Source organism: Colletes latitarsis, chromosome 9, assembly GCF_051014445.1.
Source record: "Colletes latitarsis isolate SP2378_abdomen chromosome 9, iyColLati1, whole genome shotgun sequence".
In the NCBI taxonomy this organism is placed as follows: Eukaryota; Metazoa; Arthropoda; class Insecta; order Hymenoptera; family Colletidae; genus Colletes; species Colletes latitarsis.
In genome coordinates, this window is record NC_135142.1 from 26712217 (window position 1) to 26729961 (window position 17745).

The window sequence follows — 17745 nt, forward strand, 5'->3', positions numbered from 1 at the left end:
CCAAAAATAAATCCTTTTATAGTTACCTGTTTATTCACTCAAACAGTTAATTTTGTACAAAAAAAAATATTTTTTAATACCTTTCTTTCCAGGTTTTAAATTCTTATCCTTATCATAATACATTTCTCTAATGTCGACGTACAAATTTCCTTTAAATTGTCGCACAGTAACCTGACGCTTATTTCCAAGATCCCAAACAGTATTTTCATCTTCGTCAGATTCCCTTTTCGGCTTCTTAGACACTTTTTCTTCTTTACTTTCAGCCTCTCTCTTCTTCTTTGGCTTTACTTCCTAATAAATAAAAGATATGCGTTACACCGAGTTTGTACATTGAAATTCACAAATAGTTAAAAATGATAGAGATACATTAAAAAAATGTAAAATAAACGAGTATACATGAACGTTATGTTTCATAATGTAAATGAAATAAATACCTCATCGCTGCTGTCGTCGTTGCTTGACACGAATTCTTTCGACTTCGGCATTTTCTATAAACATATTCACATAAAATATTTTCATGAATAAATAGTTTAAACGATGCATTCAATGCAAGAGTACGAAAATTATATTTGTTGTTTTTGCTATAACCTTTTCACGATCGCAACAGTGTGTATATATATATATATATATATAAATGTATGTATATATATGTATATGTACCTAAAAATATTTTACGTATGAAGATGAACAGAATGATGTAAACAGAATTTCGTGAATTATTTAAGATGTATAATTATGTCACATTAAATAGTCAAATAATTGTACATCCAAACGACAACTTCAAAATCAGATTTTAATTTGAAGAAACCGTTAAACAATCACAGCACCACTCAACACGTACCAACCGTAAATGCGATATATAAGCACAGATGAGGTATATATACCTGTGGTGTAAGGTCTATTCGTATACCTCGTTTGTGGTTGTACAATAATGCATGGATAACTTTCATAAAATTTGGGATCTAGTGTCTCAAATTTAGTAACAGAGAAAAGAAACTGTAAAGGGAAATACTGAATGCTATAATAATATCTATTTTCTTACGTCTCCTTTTTTTTTTATAAATACATCTGAAAAATGCAGATGCACTAATTTTTAAAGTGGGACTGTATACTTTTTTTAAAAATATTAGGATATAATGTTTACAAAAATTGATGCTTTGTGAAATATCTTACGTTTTTGATAAATCGTTTTTCACTTTGTGAAAGATATTTCACATATTAATTATCAATTGAAAGAATTAACAATTGGTGTAAAAAAATCAGTCAGGAAGTTGTTAAAAAATTGCTAATTTTAGCAACAAAGTATTATATAATTATTTGTAAAAATTTATTACTATTCTATTCTGCCAATACACTTCTGATAGTTCTGATACAGTCCCGCGGTTCTGTTTACCCGCATTTTTAAGTTGAATGAACAATAAATGCATTAAATGTCTTTATTGATATTTAACATTTCTTCAAGAAAATACTAATCTTTATTTTTGTAATTTTAACTTTGTTTATTTTGCTATGTAATAATATTGATTGGGTGTAAAAAGAAATGTTATATTTTTTTGGCGGGAAATGTGACACTCGGAAAAGGTTAGCCATTGATCGATCTTTTTGTTATTATTATTATAGTTTTACATAGTAGCATTAGATTTTCGGGCAAAATTATGTGGTGCACGACTCCCGAAATTTCATGGCATAATCGGGATCCGGTTTTAAGTATCGATGTACAAGTTGGAATTTACGAAACACCGAAAGGTGAAATTTTCTGGCGGATTGCAACCGGCGGTGCCGATTCACATGTCCTGGTAATATTGTACATATAATTCGTACATCGAATATTGATACGAAAATGTATGTGATTAATATATGTGATTTTTCAATCAGATATGGCACTTAACAATAAACGAAAGCGGCGGGGCCACGGTAAAATGCGTAACAGATTTAGAGCGACATCAAAAAGCGGTGAACGTAGTACGGTTTTCACCTTCGACGGATATTTTGGCTTCGGGAGATGATGGTTTGTACTTACACGATTTAATTGATTATATGGAAACTGACTGAAATTTAAATACACTTTTATTATCAGAGTCAACCATTGTTTTATGGAAACAAAAGGAAGACTGCGAATTTCACATTCTTCCTGATGAAACTGAAAGTAAAGAACAATGGGTATCTTGGAAAGTGTTAAGAGGGCATCTTGAAGATGTTTATGATATCAGTTGGTCACCGGATTCTAATATGTTGGTTTCCGGTTCTGTGGATAACACGGCAATTTTGTGGGACATACACAAAGGAAGATCCATGGCTATATTGTCTGACCATAAAGGTTTTGTACAAGGAGTTACCTGGGATCCATGCAATCAATATATATGCACAATAAGTACAGACAGGTATATCTGTGAAATTTTTTTTTATCAACATGTTTAAGATCATTCTTTTATATTTAATTTATGATATATGGTTTAGGATGTGTCGTTTAATCGATATAAATACTAAGAAAACCATACAACGAGTTTATAAAGCTAAAATTCCAACACTGGCCAACCATCCACTAAAAGACAAAACAGTGAGACTATTTTATGATGATACCTTTAAATCATTCTTCAGAAGATTGACATTTTCTTTAGATGGAATGTTAATTATCGTACCATCTGGTATAATTGAGCCAGTAGAAACTACAGAAAGGATATCAAATGCAACAATAATTTTTTCAAGACACAATTTGAAAGAGTAAGCTTCTTTTACTAATTTACTATTTTATATAATGAATTTGATATATTGTATGGTTTTCAGGCCTCTTATGTTGTTACCCTCTTTGGATGAATGCACTATAGCTGTTCGATGTTGTCCTATTTACTTTAAATTGCGAGAGAATGGCCCAGTATCTGTGATAACATTACCTTATAGAATTGTATTTGCTGTTGCTACACAGCATTCTGTATTAATATACGATACCCAGCAAATTTCACCAATTGCTGTAATATCCAATATTCATTATACTAGATTAACTGATATTGCATGGTAAGTAACAATCATTTTACCCTTTTTAACATTTTATGAATAAGACAGAAAAAGAAATAAGAGAAGAGATAGAGTGTAGTTTTTTTATTAAATGGAAACTCGAAGTTACAGGTAGCATATTTTTTAATTAATCACTCATTAAGTCGAGAAAAGATGTAACATAATAATGAAAATATTAACAGGATTTAGCAAGACTTGAGTTAAAGTATGTTTGATAACGCGTTAAATGCGGAGTTAATTTTGTTTCACTCTCCACTTCGTGTCAATTTTTGATTTTCGTCCGTAACTCAAAACGTAAGGGATGTATTGTTTCACAGGTCAAGCGATGGTAAAATTTTAATAGCATCTTCAACAGATGGTTACTGTTCTATAATACACTTTCAAAAAGGTGAACTAGGTGATGAGTATAAAAGTGAAAATAATACTCCAGTAAAACTTACCCTCAATAAGAATTGTAAACAGACTCCAGTATCGAACAGTAGTACTAAAAAAACATCTGAAAATCCTTTGCCGATCATTAACGTGGATAGTAACGCAATGGATATTGATACCGTATGCGAAGTAAAAAATGTTTTCAATAAATCGGAGAATGTAGTAGATGAAAATAACAAATTATTAAATGATATTACTATTCAAGAAAAAAAATTAAATAACGAAGCAGAAGCTGAGGAAACCGAAGATATTCAATTAGTTTATACCGAAGAAAGTACTAGTGAAATTGCAAAAGTAAATGCAAAGGATACATCTAAAAATTCGGAAGTACCATCAATTATTTCTAATAAGACACCGCGAAGGGTACAGTTAATTACTCTTTCCAGTCCAAGGGGGCTTAAAAAATAGTGAAGTGTCTAAAAATCGTGAAATACTACGTACATATGTATACATATTTTTTACTATTAATTTTTGTATTTTATATAGATTTAAATTACTGAAATATATTCAGTTAAAAAAATGAGACTCTCTTTAGAATTATGGCATCAATTTGCGACCTAATTCCAGCCAGATTCTTACTGTTATTGAATTGCATGTGTTCATATAGAAATTTCGTATACTGCACAAAGAACGTTTGAAATGAATCCGATAATATCCGTAGAAGTTATAAAACGTTGCAAAAATGTACCGAAACAGGATCACCAAAGTATTCGAATGTCAAAAAATTAAGCGCGTAAACAATGTTCTTGCATAGAAACTGGAAACATTGATAGATTCAGGTATATAATTTAACACGACGTAGTTCTCTTTGTATTACTCATCGTGTAATTTTATACGATCATAAATACAGTACATATAAGGAAGGATCGATACTACATTTAAGTATTTTTAAATATGTGGGTAAACAGAAAAATACATTTTTATATCTTTTGTTAAATGAACGTTCGCTATCTATGTATTATCAACTTGTTCAACTTGTTGCAAATTAGTGAATCGTGTTTTCCATTACCACCGAAATATAGTTGTTCATATACATCAGTTATCACTAATACTACTATAGCATCGTATTTGTCACCTGCGAAGAATGGATATTATGTGTATATCTGCAAGTATTAATATGGCGCATCATAGTGATATGACTGTCCGCTAAGGTAGACAGTAGTCGAATCGTAGTACGTCCTGATACATTGCTACTCTCGAGGATTCGCATAAACAACGATGGTGAGTAATTTTGTTTATTTTACGTTGATGTTTTTACGCTAGCAATAATTTACAAATAAATTATAATTAAACAAATAGGAATAGCTTCGTTTGGTCAAGTTTAAAATAAAACACTTTTGTTAAAAAGAAATAATAAATTTATTAGAAATTCGTTTGACGAAGAAGATCGACATAAATCGCATTAATTATCATAATTATTATTGGTCAAGTAGAACTTCCGCACAGCGGTTATAATGTTAGATAATAGTTCGTAAATTGCAATGTAAAACTATGTAATTGTAACATCATGTATAGCTGGATATTATCATGTGCAACAAAATTAGAATGCACTGTGTATCCACCTATCTCTATCGACCAATTGAAGAACTGTCGATAGTAAATCCTGTGTAAAATAATTGCTGAAGTCGAGATATTAGAACTTGGGTGAGTTAAAGCTCGATAAATATTTCACAAACTTATAAATCGATTTTTAACTTTCAAAGCAGCGTGTACACGCGAGAGTTTAATACGATTGAAACTTAATATCGAATATAAATTTAAATCTTTCGAGTGTAATTAGTTTAGATACTCGAGGTACTTTTATCTTTTTATTTCGACTCATTGACGATTTGGTAAAACGAACGTTCGTAGTATATTAAAGAAAGACAAGTCGTTTATAGAGTTTGTTATCGATATTTTATGATTTATAGAGTTATTATTTATAAGAATTTTATCTACTATGGCAAGTTACCAGACAGAATTATCATAAACAAATTTATTCTTCGTCATCGAAAGAAATTTCAATGAAAAATCAATCGGATGAATTCGATAAGAAACGAATTACATTCTGCTTGATTTTAAGTACATAAAATGTACTATATATATACAGAGATTCAATTGGTAGCAATATACCACATCGAAAAATAATTTCTTTTTTATTTATAAATTGTAAGATTATGCCGTATAACTACCGATGTTCGATCAAGCTGCTATGGTTACAGTATGTCAACCCATAAAAATCGATTTTTAGCGTCGTACGTGTAGAGAATGTGATATATCAGAAGAGTTTACAGTACAGGACAAAATGATAAGATATTTTATATATATATTTACATATTTCGTAAAATTAGAATACTCATATAATATATATAATACATCGTTTTGTTTAAAAAAAGAAGCAACATTGTTATACCACGGAACTTAGTAATAAGGCATTAGGTAAAATCATTCTGAAATTATTATTGCTAATAATATTTAACATAATAATTATTTCAATTGTCTCGCCATTTTGTTCTGGATTGTATGACTGTCTGTGTCTAGGCACAACAAATCTATCTTATGGTTATGACCACGTATGACTACGAGTTCTGTTTTAGAACGCAGCTAAATTATTAATTGATAACATTGGTAGGTCAAGGTGATAAAGCTTTACAACTTACTGACAGGTATAAGATCGTTTTATGTCGATGGAATTTCGACATGTCAGTTCGTAATCGTTCCTTGTTGAGTGACAGCTTATTTAGTTTGAAGACACTGTCGGTAAATGCCCTTGAAGCGTCAGCTTGGCCCTTCAGGTGTTGCTTTACCAACGAAAGGGCGTTAATTAAAATTCTTTTTTATGTAAAATGTCTTTCGTTTCATCGTAAACGTTGGAATAAAACTCCTGTACAAAGATAAATGTAGCTGCATAAATTCAATCTTTCGAATTGTTCGATGAAGAGAAGTACAGTTAAATATTAATGATTAGTTTTATAGTAATACAAAAATATAGAAGTGAAAGTGAATTAAAACATCGGTGAAACATTTAAGTAAATATAAATACGTTTTATGCGCGCACCAAAGTATACTCCGTGCTCGTTAATAAAAAATATTAATTCAAGGAATTAGTTATTACTAAAATGGCGAAAAAGGTATGTTACTATAATCAATGACGACTTTCGTGTTCTTTTAAATTTCCTAATCTTTAACTACAATCTTGCTGAACTACCAATTAATTAAAAATAGTCAATATACGTACAGGGTGTTCGGCCACCCCTGAGAATAATTTTAATGGGAGATTCTAGAGGCCAAAATAAGACGAAAATCAAGAATATTAATTTTTTGATGGAGGCTTCGTTAAAAAGTTATTAACGTTTAAAGTTCCGACTGTACTGAATTTTTTTCTAGGAAGTGGGTAGGATTTCGGGGGTATGTTTATTGACCAAAAGTGATTGCAATTAACCCCTGCAACCAGTAATAATTTTTTTAGAACGATTTAAAATTTTTTTTTTTCGTCGAAAAATTTCAGCACCTTCCCGATTTTTTTTCTCGAAAGTGGATAGGATTTCGAGGGTATGTCTAATGATAAAAAATGATTATAATTGGCCCCTGCAACCAGTAATAATTTTTTTAGAACGATTTGAAATTTTTTAATTTCGTCGAATTTCAGGGAAACATATCAACGTATGGTCAGACATTACATTTTCGCTAAGGAATTTTTTTCTCGAAAGTGCGTAGGATTTCGATGGTATGTCTATTCACCAAAAATGATTGCAATTAACCCCTGCAACCAGTAATAATTTTTTTAGAACGATTTGAAATTTTTTAATTTCGTCGAAAAATTTCAGGGAAACATGTCAACGTATGGTCAGACATTACATTTTCGGTAAGGAATTTTTTTCTTGAAAGTGCGTAGGATTTCGGTGGTATGTCTATTCACCAAAAATGATTGTAATTAACCCCTGCAACCAATAATAATTTTTTTAGAACGATTTGAAATTTTTTAATAACTTTTTAATGAAGCCTCGATCAAGAAATTGTTATTCTTGATTTTCGTTTTATTTTGGCCCCTAGAATCTCTCATTAAAATTTTTCCCAAGGGTGGCTGAACACCCTGTATATTGGGAACTTACAGCACAAGTTACTCCAGTAGAGAACTATTAGACCAACCCACGACCGAATTCTATCCAATCGTGACGTTTTGTAATTGTTACAAGTATACAATTCTACAGTTACTTAAACATATTGAAGTTACTGGACAACGTTATTTACAAATTATTACAGCGGGAATGCATATCAATTCATATTGGACAAGCTGGCGTTCAAATGGGCAACGCCTGTTGGGAACTGTATTGTTTAGAACATGGAATTCAACCGGACGGGCAGATGCCCACTGATACTACTGTCGGTTACGGGGACGACTCTTTTAATACTTTCTTTTCCGAAACAGACTCGGGAAAGCATGTACCGAGAGCTGTTTTCGTTGACCTTGAGCCAACGGTGGTAGGCAAGTTAATTAATCGTTGTTTGAAACTTGAATTTCATTTAATAATGATTTATCACTTTCAATTGACAAAGTCTCGATGATAATTCAGATGAAGTTCGTACGGGCACGTATAGGCAGTTATTTCACCCGGAACAGTTAATTACGGGGAAAGAAGATGCTGCAAATAACTATGCACGTGGACACTATACGATAGGTACGCTTTATTCGGATTCCCTCTATTCTATGAGTTTCCAATAAGACCGATACAACTTTAAATTTAAATAATATGAAAATCACAATTCTTTTGTTTCGTTTGTTTAAATTAGCAGGCCTTAATTTTTCAGGAAAGGAGATCGTCGATCTCACTTTGGACCGAATTCGCAGACTAGCCGATCAGTGTAAAGGTTTACAAGGTTTTTTAATTTTTCATTCGTTCGGTGGTGGCACAGGATCAGGATTTTCCAGTCTGCTAATGGAAAGATTATCCGCCGATTATCCTAAGAAAAGTAAATTAACGTTTAGCATTTATCCAGCGCCGCAGGTAAAGAGGCATAATTTGTTTCACGCTTGTGTAATGCAAGTAAATATTTCGTACATACACTACGGAACATATTAATGCGGTGTTGCGATACTGTAGTTACGTTTACGATAATAATACAAATATGACACCTAAAGTGATAAGATATTGTGATAGTTGATACTGATTAAGACTTCCGGGTGTAAGCTATGTCCTTTGAAGAATGTATTCCGACGTTTTTCCAGTACTGCAACTCTAGCTTCTTCAGAGGTCAAATAACACACTAATATCGATATGTGTCGTATGGCCTAAGTCTGTTTAAGAGAGTATAGCTGTCTAGCCTTTTTGTAATTTTTTTTTTAACGACAGGTAGGTTGTTTTTATAGCTTCTCGTTTGAAAAAACGCATTTAAACTGGCTTACATGATATTTCTAGCAGACCGATTGACTTCAAATTTGGAGAGAATATTCAGCAGACACGCCTTTATAGCTGGAACTAGAGATTTACTATTTTTTTTGACACGCTAAAGACAAAAGAACGATTTAGAAATTCGAAACTTGAAGCGTCGCCATTTCTTTATTCATCAGGATTCTGACTTCTCCCTAGTTCCTGCTATAACTACAACCTTCCTTATGAAGATACTTTAACCCCCTCTGTTTCAAATTATCTGGAATCCTGGAAGCCATTGGAGCACCTTTTCCAAAAGAGCCATTAAATAAGAAGTTATAATTCCCACGATTTTTAATATTTCTCCATGAAAACAATATTGTACATGCTTAGAAGATGAATGAATATATCTACAAAGTCTTAGTACAAAACAGCCTATCTATCATTAAAAAAAAAATCACAAAAAGGACCGTGAAATTGACAGTCTAGACAGCAATATCTCCTTAAGGTAGCTGTATTTATGTCATGGATCGTTGGTTACGATGCACAAAAATATTTCTGCCACATTTTTGCGATGTTCCGTGCTGTATAGGACCGTAATTTGTCAATAATAGCAAACAGTATCGAGCGTATTAAAACTGGTACGATTTATGTAGGTATCGACCGCTGTCGTGGAGCCATATAACGCGATTCTTTACACACACCCAACTCTAGAGCATTGCGAGGTGGCCTTCATAGTTGATAATCAAGTTCGTACCCTCGTCCAATACCTGTGACTCTATAAGTTCAATTATAGTTCGATTATAAAATAATACAGCGGTACGATTCTTTGTAGCGATTTAATGATCGACCATGTTTCACAGGCTATTTACGAATTATGCAGGAGGAACTTGAACATCGATAGGCCGACATACACGAATCTAAATCGTTTAATCGGTCAGATCGTTTCCTCGATCACTGCTAGTTTACGATTCGATGGAGCTCTTAATGTCGATCTTACCGAATTCCAAACGAACTTGGTGCCTTATCCGCGTATTCATTTTCCTCTTGTAAGTTATCGAGCAATCCTATAATTCTCCATGAAACGATTACGCTGCCCAACAAGAACTTTGTTCTGTAACGTCCAGTAGTAGATATTACAGAACAGAACAAACATTTTAATTTATTGGACAGTGTCTTTGGGATACGTTTTAATTAAACCAGTAACGAGCAAACATAAACTTAAAAATCATACATTTATGTTTAAATTGTTAATTCGTAATATGAAATTTTTATTTACAACGTAGGTAATTGCTCGTCATTGATTTAAACTAGTATTTCCGTTATAAATAGTCAACATCTTGTGACGCAATTTTCGTAGGCAACGTACGCTCCTGTTTTGTCTGGCGAAAAAGCTGGCCACGAAAGAATTACGGTAGCGGACATAACGAACTCTTGCTTCGAACCAAATCATCAGATGGTGAATTGCGATCCGCGTAGGGGTAAATATATGGCCGTATGCATGCTTTACAGAGGAGACGTCGTTCCTAAAGATGTGAACGCAGCGATCGCTATGATTAAAAGACAAAAGCACGTTCAATTTGTCGAATGGTGCCCCACTGGTTTTAAGGTTAATTTTCGAAAAAAAAATTACTCGTCGAAATTGAGTAATAAATATGTTTGATACTTAAATTTCCTACAGGTAGGGATAAATTATCAACCACCCACTGTGGTACCAGGTGGTGATCTGGCGAAAGTGGAGAGAGCTGTGTGTTGTCTCTGCAATACTACCGCGATAGTCGATGCATGGGCCAGAATTGATCATAAATTCGATCTTATGTACGCCAAACGAGCGTTTGTTCACTGGTACATTTCCTTATCCTTTATCCAAGCATCTAGTTAAACTAATACAAATTATGTAATACAATTTCTGAAAGATTAAATTTCTTTTCAATCGTAAATGAATCGAATCATCGTAGGTTCGTCGGTGAAGGTATGGAGGAGGGTGAATTTGCAGAAGCCAGAGAAGACTTGGCTGCTTTGGAACTGGATTACCGTGAAGTACAGGAAGATGCTGCCAACACCGAAGACGAAGAAGAATACTAACATTATACGAAGTAATTCTAAGTATGTATATTGGAAGTGCATTATTTACTATAAATTTTCTTCTGACTATATAATAAACTATGTTAATAACACTTGGCTTTCCTCGCTATTCTAAAGAAAATTTATGTGGCGTCTTTGGTTTCTCATTTATTTTAAAATTGAAATTGCTACTATGTACATACCATTGCACAACTACGCGCAACGTTTTACAGATAAACCGGAAACAAGTAATATCTAATGGAAACATGACTTTTGTCAAGATATTATATTAGTAAAAAATTTGTTAATATACCTAATAAAATTAGTTGCAAAATATTGTGTTTAAAGCATTCATAATTTATTCATTATTTATTAGTTGAATAGTCTGTTTTAAGAATTAGAGTTTTCACATTGACTGTACTTCGACTAAAAATTGGAGTTGACGATACGCTGGTTCAGGTGTAGTCGGGGACGATCGGCCCACGTTACTGTTGCCGGTAGTTCGTTATTTTCAACGCTAGATGGCGCTTATTTTTCGACCTCAAACCCCCTGGTGCTAAAACGCCCAAGTTTGTCGTGGAATAGTTCGTTCTTTTCAACGATAGATGGCGCTTATTTATCGACCTCAAACCCCCTGGTGCTGAAACGCCCAAGTTTGTCGTGGAATAGTTCATTATTTTCAACGATAGATGGCGCTTATTTACCGACCTCTGGCCCCCTGGTGCTAAAACGCCCAAGTTTGTCGTGGAATAGTTCATATACTCCACGCTAGATGGATTTCTCGACAAACTTGGGCGTTTTAGCACCAGGGGGCCTGAGGTCGGTAAATAAGCGCCATCTATTGTTGAAAATAACAAACTATTCGGAGAATCGAGAGAGAGAGAGCATGTGTCAGTTTGCCTTTGTTGACTGTCCGAAACTTCACGAGTTTACGTACGCGTGATCTGGCATGTGTGAGTAGTGCATCAGTCTCTAACAGCCTGCAAGATTCATGGATATCTGTCGCTGGTACCAATCTACGTTTAACTACATCCCTAGAATAAGTAAAACTAATAATAATATATATTGAATCATTTGTAAATAACGTTTTATATTTAATTAATACCCTGTTTTCAACAATGGATTCAAACGAATTATAAGTGATCTTTTATTAAACACCATCATTGTCGTTATTGTTACCATCGTGATTGTTTAGCATTAAAAGCAGGATAAAGCCAATCGAATGACAAGATTATTATATTCATAGAAAAATTGGTGCAATGTGTAGTTTTAAATGTCAATTTGGCATGTGCATTTGAAAACATTTGCTTTCTAAAATAAAGAAACATCACATATTTATAACATCGAAGAAATGTAATTCGACGAATGTCTTTTGTTTAGAAGGAATTGCTTGATAGGTTAAAGTATCATACTGTGCATACAATTTATCACAATTTACGAAATTTTGATTACATAAACCACAACTATTAATATGTTGAATCAGAAATGTCAAATTTTCTTACCGGTAGACTCATACATTGAGCCACTTTTAATACGTGTTTTAAGCAATGATAAACTTGGTAAGACATAATACTAAACATACTTTTATATAAAATATATTCCACATTATTTCATGTTATATATTATGTGATATTTTATATTCATTGTATTGTTTCTCAATATCTTCTTAAGGAATAAGTTACGAGACAATCAAAGCGGATTCCGTATCATCTAGCTGTGGCAGACAAAGAGGAGATCGTTTTAAATTATCTATTCCCTATGCTAGACAAAATCTAACTTGGAATGTATTTTTTGACTCTCAGTGCCCTGAAATGGGACCTGATTTCATATTTAACGATGTTAATTTCTTAGCAGACATGGATGTAGATATCTTGTCTACTAAGGTACCCAGTCTTGCTAAATGGAATCCTAATAATGAAGATGCATTATTAAATGTTCTTATGGAACTTTTATCATGTTATAAAGAATATCAGGTTGGCAATTTAATGATTATTATGTATTTGACGCATACTCTACATAAAGTACCTATAATATTTTTTATTTTACATTAGATACAATTACTTCAAAAGCAAGTGGAATTAGAACGTGAATATAGTACATTAATGAAAACAGAAATAAGACTACAAGATGTTGAAATAATATTGTTACCATTAGGTTCTAAACCAACAGAGGCTAAATTCTTAATCAGTTTGTCAGTTGATCTTTCACAGTTACAAAATTATAGTTGTAAATCAGAAAATTATGTAGCAATACTAATTGTAACATATTGTGGAACAAATTGGAGTCGCATTATATCACACCTTCACTTAACTAAACCTTTAGAAGATGTTCTTGGTGGAACAAATGCAATGCAGTTACCAAATTTTCCACGAAATAAATTTTTATTTGATTATGTAACAGAAGTAAAGAAGTTTATAACAGAAAAGGTATGTAATTTTATCCGTCTAAATTTTAAGATTGTAATTTTAATATAGTAAATTATTGTTCTAGATAAATTCATTAGCCCAAAGTTTAACAAAACGAAGAAATTTTATAGTTGCTTTGCTGAGCATTCATTATTTTGCTACACTTGAATACGACACAGAAGATTATACATATGCAACACTTTTATTTGATGATCAAGATTTTCACTTTATAGTCCGCATACAGCTACCTTTAGGATTTCCTCAAGAACGACTTATAGTTACCTTACAATCAATATATCATATGAAAGATCAGTGTGTTCCATATAGTGAACAGGTAAAAAATTTTCCTTACAACTTCCAGTGGGAACCACGTCGAATGATAAAAAAGTTGCTTAAACACATTCTGTACAGTGTTAGTAAGGATTTTAAGTATAATTCTATTAAAACCTGTTCTTCATAATCTATTTTAAAACTTAATTCATAAATTATAATTTATTACAGTTACTTTTAACAAAAATGGCATTGTCATTTGAATTCTTACATTCTTTATATTTGTTATTTACTTGTGTATTATTGTAGAAATTGACGAATGATATTTTTTTTTACATTTTCATGTGTGTATATATATATTCAGGGTGATTCATAAGTGTATGCTCATAATACAGGAAGTGAATCTGTATACCAAAAAAAATGAGAAACATAATATGGACATATGTCCTACATTCCTTAGTTTTCGAGTTAGAAATAATTAAAGAGAATGCTTCCCTCGTGTGAAAGTCTTTCTAACTTCTAAATTAAATTTTCGCAGTTTGACGGAAAAACCACAGGACACCCTGTACATATACATAGTTTGAAAATACAAGAAGTAAAATAAGTGAAATGCTTCCATTCAATAGGTCCCGTTAGATACTATATATTTTATATAAAAGTTTTCTTAAAAATCAATAAATAACAAATTATTTCAGTCATCATTTGTTATTGGCTCAGTCCGTATATACACGAGGTTTGAGCAGTCATTTTCGAAATCGTTTCAACCATTGAAAAATATTAAAAAAACTTTAGTTATTTACGATATTAAAATATTCTAAAATTTTAAATATCTAGAAATAATGTAGATGTTTGAAAACTGTGAAGAGTGTAAGTTTCATATTCAACCACTACCTACATTTGTACCGATCTGCGTAATATCTGTCTACCTATATGTATACAGAGATGCCAGATTCAGCACCCGGTGCACTACTTACACATACCAGATCATGCGTACGTGAGCTCGTAGAGTTTCGGAAAGTCGACAAAGGTAAACTGACACAAGCCCTCTTTCTCGATTATTCCGAAGCTGCCCGAAGTAATTTCGGACCGCCTCGTCGGAGTCAAGAGAGAAAGGTTCTCAACGGCATACGATTTGGAATCTCGACTGCCCAGATATTTTTACTTGCCTTTCCTAGAGTTCATTACTGAATTCTGCAAATTACTCCTGGTTTCTATTTGCCTCTTATGACCTGTGATGACCAGTGCTGACAAAAATACAGAACTCCCAACAACTTTTGACACCATACAGCGACTGTTACTGACTGCTCCTGATTACTGCTAGCCTCTGCTGGACCCTGCTGACCATCGCTTATATTTCTGACAACCTATAACGATTACTACTGACTTCTGCTAACCTCTGTTGGTCTTTGCTGATCTCTGTCAGCATGTGCTTGTCTCTGCTGAACTTTCTTGGCCTCTGCCGAACGCTACTGACCACTGCAGGTATTTCTGATAATGTATAACGATTAATACTTATTACTGCATGCCCCTACAAGTCTCTGCTCGCCTTTGCAGGTTTCTGCTTGCCTGTGCATGTCTTTGCTGGCCTCTGCTGAACTCTGCTGACCACCCCCGATGCTTCTGGCAACGTATAACGATTACAACTTGCTACTGTCAGCCTCTCCCAGCCTCTGCTGACCTCTGCTGACCACCCCTGATGCTTCTGGCAACGTACAACGATTACAACTTGCTACTGCTTGCCCCTGTTAGTCTCTGCATGCCTCTGCATCCCTCTGCTGACCTCTGCTGGCCCCTGCTGACCACGCTGACCTTTGTTAACAACTTCTAACATGATGTACATGTATTAAAACTTTGTATAATGTAAATCTATGACAATAAATGATATAATTTCAAAGAATTCTATGTGTTCTTTTTTTTAAGATTCGATGGCCTTGACCTACTTTCGAAATTGGGTCAAGGCCATCCGGATTTTCAAGTCGGCCGGAAGATTTCTGAAATTTCGAATGGCCTTGACCCACTTTCGAAATTGGGTCAAGGCCATTCGAAATTTCAAGTCGGCCGGAAGATTTCTGAAATTTCGAATGGCCTTGACCCACTTTCGAAATTGGGTCAAGGCCATCCGGATTTTCAAGTCGGCCGGAAGATTTCTGAAATTTCGAATGGCCTTGACCCACTTTCGAAATTGGGTCAAGGCCATCCAGATTTTCAAGTCGGCCAGAAGATTTCTAAAATGTCGAATGGCCTTGACCCACTTTCGAAACTGGGTCAAGGCCATCCGGATTTCCAAAGTTCCCGAAACATTTCTAAAATGCTGGTGAACTTGCGAAGAAGGTGGTACGCATCTTATAGGTAAGAGAATGATTTGGAGAGGAAAAGGACGGTAAAAAATGATGAGAACGCATTGAATACTTTGAAATTATATCATTTATTGCCATAGATTTACATTATATAAAACTTTAATACATATAAACATATTATATTATATTACATCATGTGACAAGTTGTCAGCAACGGTCAGCAGTGGTCAGCGATGGTCAGCTGACGTCGGGAGATGTTGGCAGAGGCCAGCTTAGGTCGGGAGATGCTGGCTGAGGTCAGCAGAGGGTGGCAGTAGCCAGTAGTAATCGTTATACGTTGTCAGAAATATAAGCGGTGGTCAGCAGAGGCTGGGAGAGGCTAACAGTAGCCAGTCGTAATCGTTGTACGTTGCCAGAAATATAAACGGTGGTCAGCAGCGGTCAGCAGAGGCCAGTGGAGACCTGTTGACGGGAGGTCGGATGTTAGTTGTTCAAGAGCGAAAAGGGAAGTGTGAGCCTTTCTCTCTCGACTCCCACGAGACGGTCCGAACTTACTTTGGGCAGCTTCGGTAAATCGAAAAAGAGGGCATATGTCATTTTGTCTTTGTCAACTTTCCGAAACTCCACGAGCTCACGTACGCGTGATCTGACATGTGTGAGAGAGCACCTTCGGTGCCTTTCTGGCATCTCTGTATGTATGGCTGTACCGATCTGCGTGCAGAAAAATTAGACTAGCTCTGCCGTTCGATGTAAATGGTCCAACTTACATTGTAAAAACGTTAAAAATTAATTAAAACATATGTGTTTTTTCTGAAAAGACTTAAAGTGACCACAAAATAAAGGAAGTTTCTACTTATCGTTAATATTAACGTTTGTTCGCATTAATAAAGTAAAGGAATAACATATTGTAAGAGGTTATAATATTGTTTCTTACTGTATAATTCCATTTATTAAAATTATAAATGGTATTATATATAAGGGGTTTTATAAAATCTACTTTATTTAACAATAAACGTGTTTTCTTTTTTGGAAGAAAATCATATACCACCATGGTAAAATATTTGAACCAACAGGAAAGCATTAACATAGACAAAGATTTGTTTGAAAAATACAAATTCAGTGTGGACCAATTAATGGAACTTGCTGGCCAGAGTTGTGCTGTTGCCATTGCTTCTACTTATACTTCATTAAAAAGTTCAACACAAAAGATTCTGGTCTGTTGTGGTCCAGGAAATAATGGAGGAGATGGCCTGGTCTGTGCTAGACACTTAAAACAATTTGGATATTCCCCTGAAATTTATTATCCTAAAAGAACAAGTAATATTTTATATGAAAATTTATTACATCAATGTGTTGAAAATGATATTCCCCTGTTGGGAAATGAGTTAGAAAGCTTGTGTGATTTTCATCTAATAGTAGATGCTTTATTTGGATTTAGTTTTAAACCACCTGTAAGAGAAACATTTGTTCCTATTATATCTTTATTAGAAAACACAAGCATACCTATTTGTAGTATAGATATACCATCAGGTTGGGATGTTGAAAATGGACCATCCTCAAAAGGTGACATAAAACCAGAGATGTTGGTATCATTGACAGCACCAAAAATGTGTGCTCAGAAATTCAAGGGAAAATATCATTATTTAGGTGGCCGATTTGTACCTAAAAAATTGGAGAGAGAATATAATTTGAATCTACCTGAATATTCAGGAACTGATTTAATTGTACCTTTGTGTTAAGTTTTGATGGGAATATTAAATTATTCATTGTTATGAAATATTTTTTCAATTTTTATTACACATTATACGTATTGTAATTACTAAATAAAATTTTTACAAACATTTAAGAAAAATCAGAATATAGTTTTTGTATTTAATTTCTTGCAGAGAAACTTCGTATACATAATATTTTATCAAA

General features: G+C 33.6%; 5 protein-coding genes across 11 annotated transcripts in view; 4 read left to right on the forward strand and 1 right to left on the reverse strand.

Annotated features, from left to right (window-relative positions):
- Positions 1-17745, reverse strand: part of Ssb-c31a (single stranded-binding protein c31A) — a 51980-nt gene that overhangs the window by 245 nt on the left and 33990 nt on the right. The window contains exons 1-3 of one of the 2 annotated variants that reach the window (XM_076772306.1): positions 661-868; positions 435-488; positions 81-291 (exon numbers count right to left, since the gene is read on the reverse strand). In XM_076772306.1, the coding sequence (XP_076628421.1) occupies positions 81-291; positions 435-485 (262 nt within the window). In that variant the 5' untranslated portion in view covers positions 486-488; positions 661-868. Of the gene's footprint in view, positions 1-80; positions 292-434; positions 489-660; positions 869-17745 lie in introns of those variants that run through there. The other variant, XM_076772307.1, reaches the window with a different exon arrangement.
- On the forward strand, positions 912-3875 carry Caf1-105 (chromatin assembly factor 1, p105 subunit). 2 transcript variants are annotated; one of them, XM_076772212.1, is made up of 7 exons: positions 912-979; positions 1621-1796; positions 1876-2008; positions 2078-2381; positions 2458-2721; positions 2785-3012; positions 3330-3875. In XM_076772212.1, the coding sequence occupies exons 2-7, from the start codon at positions 1656-1658 to the stop codon at positions 3850-3852; spliced, it is 1593 nt and encodes a 530-aa protein (XP_076628327.1). In that variant the 5' UTR covers positions 912-979; positions 1621-1655; the 3' UTR covers positions 3853-3875. The 2 variants fall into 2 exon arrangements, with proteins under 2 accessions (XP_076628327.1, XP_076628326.1); XM_076772211.1 differs by having other exon boundaries at positions 931-998.
- On the forward strand, positions 4504-10973 carry LOC143345269 (tubulin alpha chain). Of its 3 annotated transcripts, XM_076772214.1 has the most exons (10): positions 6062-6352; positions 6392-6554; positions 7687-7909; positions 7998-8102; positions 8233-8429; positions 9449-9541; positions 9656-9841; positions 10153-10401; positions 10474-10637; positions 10751-10973. In XM_076772214.1, exons 2-10 carry the CDS (start codon positions 6543-6545, stop codon positions 10875-10877), a joined length of 1356 nt encoding a protein of 451 aa, XP_076628329.1. In that variant the 5' UTR covers positions 6062-6352; positions 6392-6542; the 3' UTR covers positions 10878-10973. The 3 variants fall into 3 exon arrangements, with proteins under 3 accessions (XP_076628330.1, XP_076628329.1, XP_076628328.1); XM_076772215.1 differs by lacking the exons at positions 6062-6352; positions 6392-6554 and adding an exon at positions 4504-4665; XM_076772213.1 differs by having other exon boundaries at positions 6062-6554.
- LOC143345327 (BRISC and BRCA1-A complex member 2) lies at positions 11834-15318 on the forward strand. Of its 2 annotated transcripts, XR_013080262.1 has the most exons (5): positions 11834-12415; positions 12528-12829; positions 12908-13282; positions 13347-15013; positions 15086-15318. XR_013080262.1 is itself a non-coding variant. In XM_076772337.1 (4 exons), exons 1-4 carry the CDS (start codon positions 12328-12330, stop codon positions 13719-13721), a joined length of 1140 nt encoding a protein of 379 aa, XP_076628452.1. In that variant the 5' UTR covers positions 11834-12327; the 3' UTR covers positions 13722-15046. The 2 variants fall into 2 exon arrangements, 1 of the variants encoding a protein (XP_076628452.1); XM_076772337.1 differs by lacking the exon at positions 15086-15318 and having other exon boundaries at positions 13347-15046.
- On the forward strand, positions 14432-17686 carry Naxe (NAD(P)HX epimerase). Of its 2 annotated transcripts, none has more exons than XM_076772338.1 (2): positions 14432-14442; positions 16564-17686. In XM_076772338.1, exon 2 carries the CDS (start codon positions 16791-16793, stop codon positions 17565-17567), a length of 777 nt encoding a protein of 258 aa, XP_076628453.1. In that variant the 5' UTR covers positions 14432-14442; positions 16564-16790; the 3' UTR covers positions 17568-17686. The 2 variants fall into 2 exon arrangements, with proteins under 2 accessions (XP_076628453.1, XP_076628454.1); XM_076772339.1 differs by lacking the exon at positions 14432-14442 and having other exon boundaries at positions 15619-16735; positions 16862-17686.

What these genes read in the sequence shown, in the direction of transcription:
- Caf1-105 (XM_076772212.1), top strand. Translation starts at nt 1,656, where the DNA reads ATGTGGTGCACGACTCCCGAAATTTCATGGCATAATCGGGATCCGGTT. An exon ending in GTGCCGATTCACATGTCCTG is followed by an intron (nt 1,797 to 1,875) that starts GTAATATTGTAC and finishes TTTTTCAATCAG; the next exon opens with ATATGGCACTTAACAATAAA. An exon ending in TCAAGACACAATTTGAAAGA is followed by an intron (nt 2,722 to 2,784) that starts GTAAGCTTCTTT and finishes TATGGTTTTCAG; the next exon opens with GCCTCTTATGTTGTTACCCT.
- LOC143345269 (XM_076772213.1), top strand. An exon ending in GCATTTATCCAGCGCCGCAG is followed by an intron (nt 8,430 to 9,448) that starts GTAAAGAGGCAT and finishes CGATTTATGTAG; the next exon opens with GTATCGACCGCTGTCGTGGA. An exon ending in GGTGCCCCACTGGTTTTAAG is followed by an intron (nt 10,402 to 10,473) that starts GTTAATTTTCGA and finishes AATTTCCTACAG; the next exon opens with GTAGGGATAAATTATCAACC.
- LOC143345327 (XM_076772337.1), top strand. Translation starts at nt 12,328, where the DNA reads ATGTTGAATCAGAAATGTCAAATTTTCTTACCGGTAGACTCATACATT. An exon ending in CATGTTATAAAGAATATCAG is followed by an intron (nt 12,830 to 12,907) that starts GTTGGCAATTTA and finishes ATTTTACATTAG; the next exon opens with ATACAATTACTTCAAAAGCA. An exon ending in AGAAGTTTATAACAGAAAAG is followed by an intron (nt 13,283 to 13,346) that starts GTATGTAATTTT and finishes TTATTGTTCTAG; the next exon opens with ATAAATTCATTAGCCCAAAG.
- Naxe (XM_076772338.1), top strand. Translation starts at nt 16,791, where the DNA reads ATGGTATTATATATAAGGGGTTTTATAAAATCTACTTTATTTAACAAT.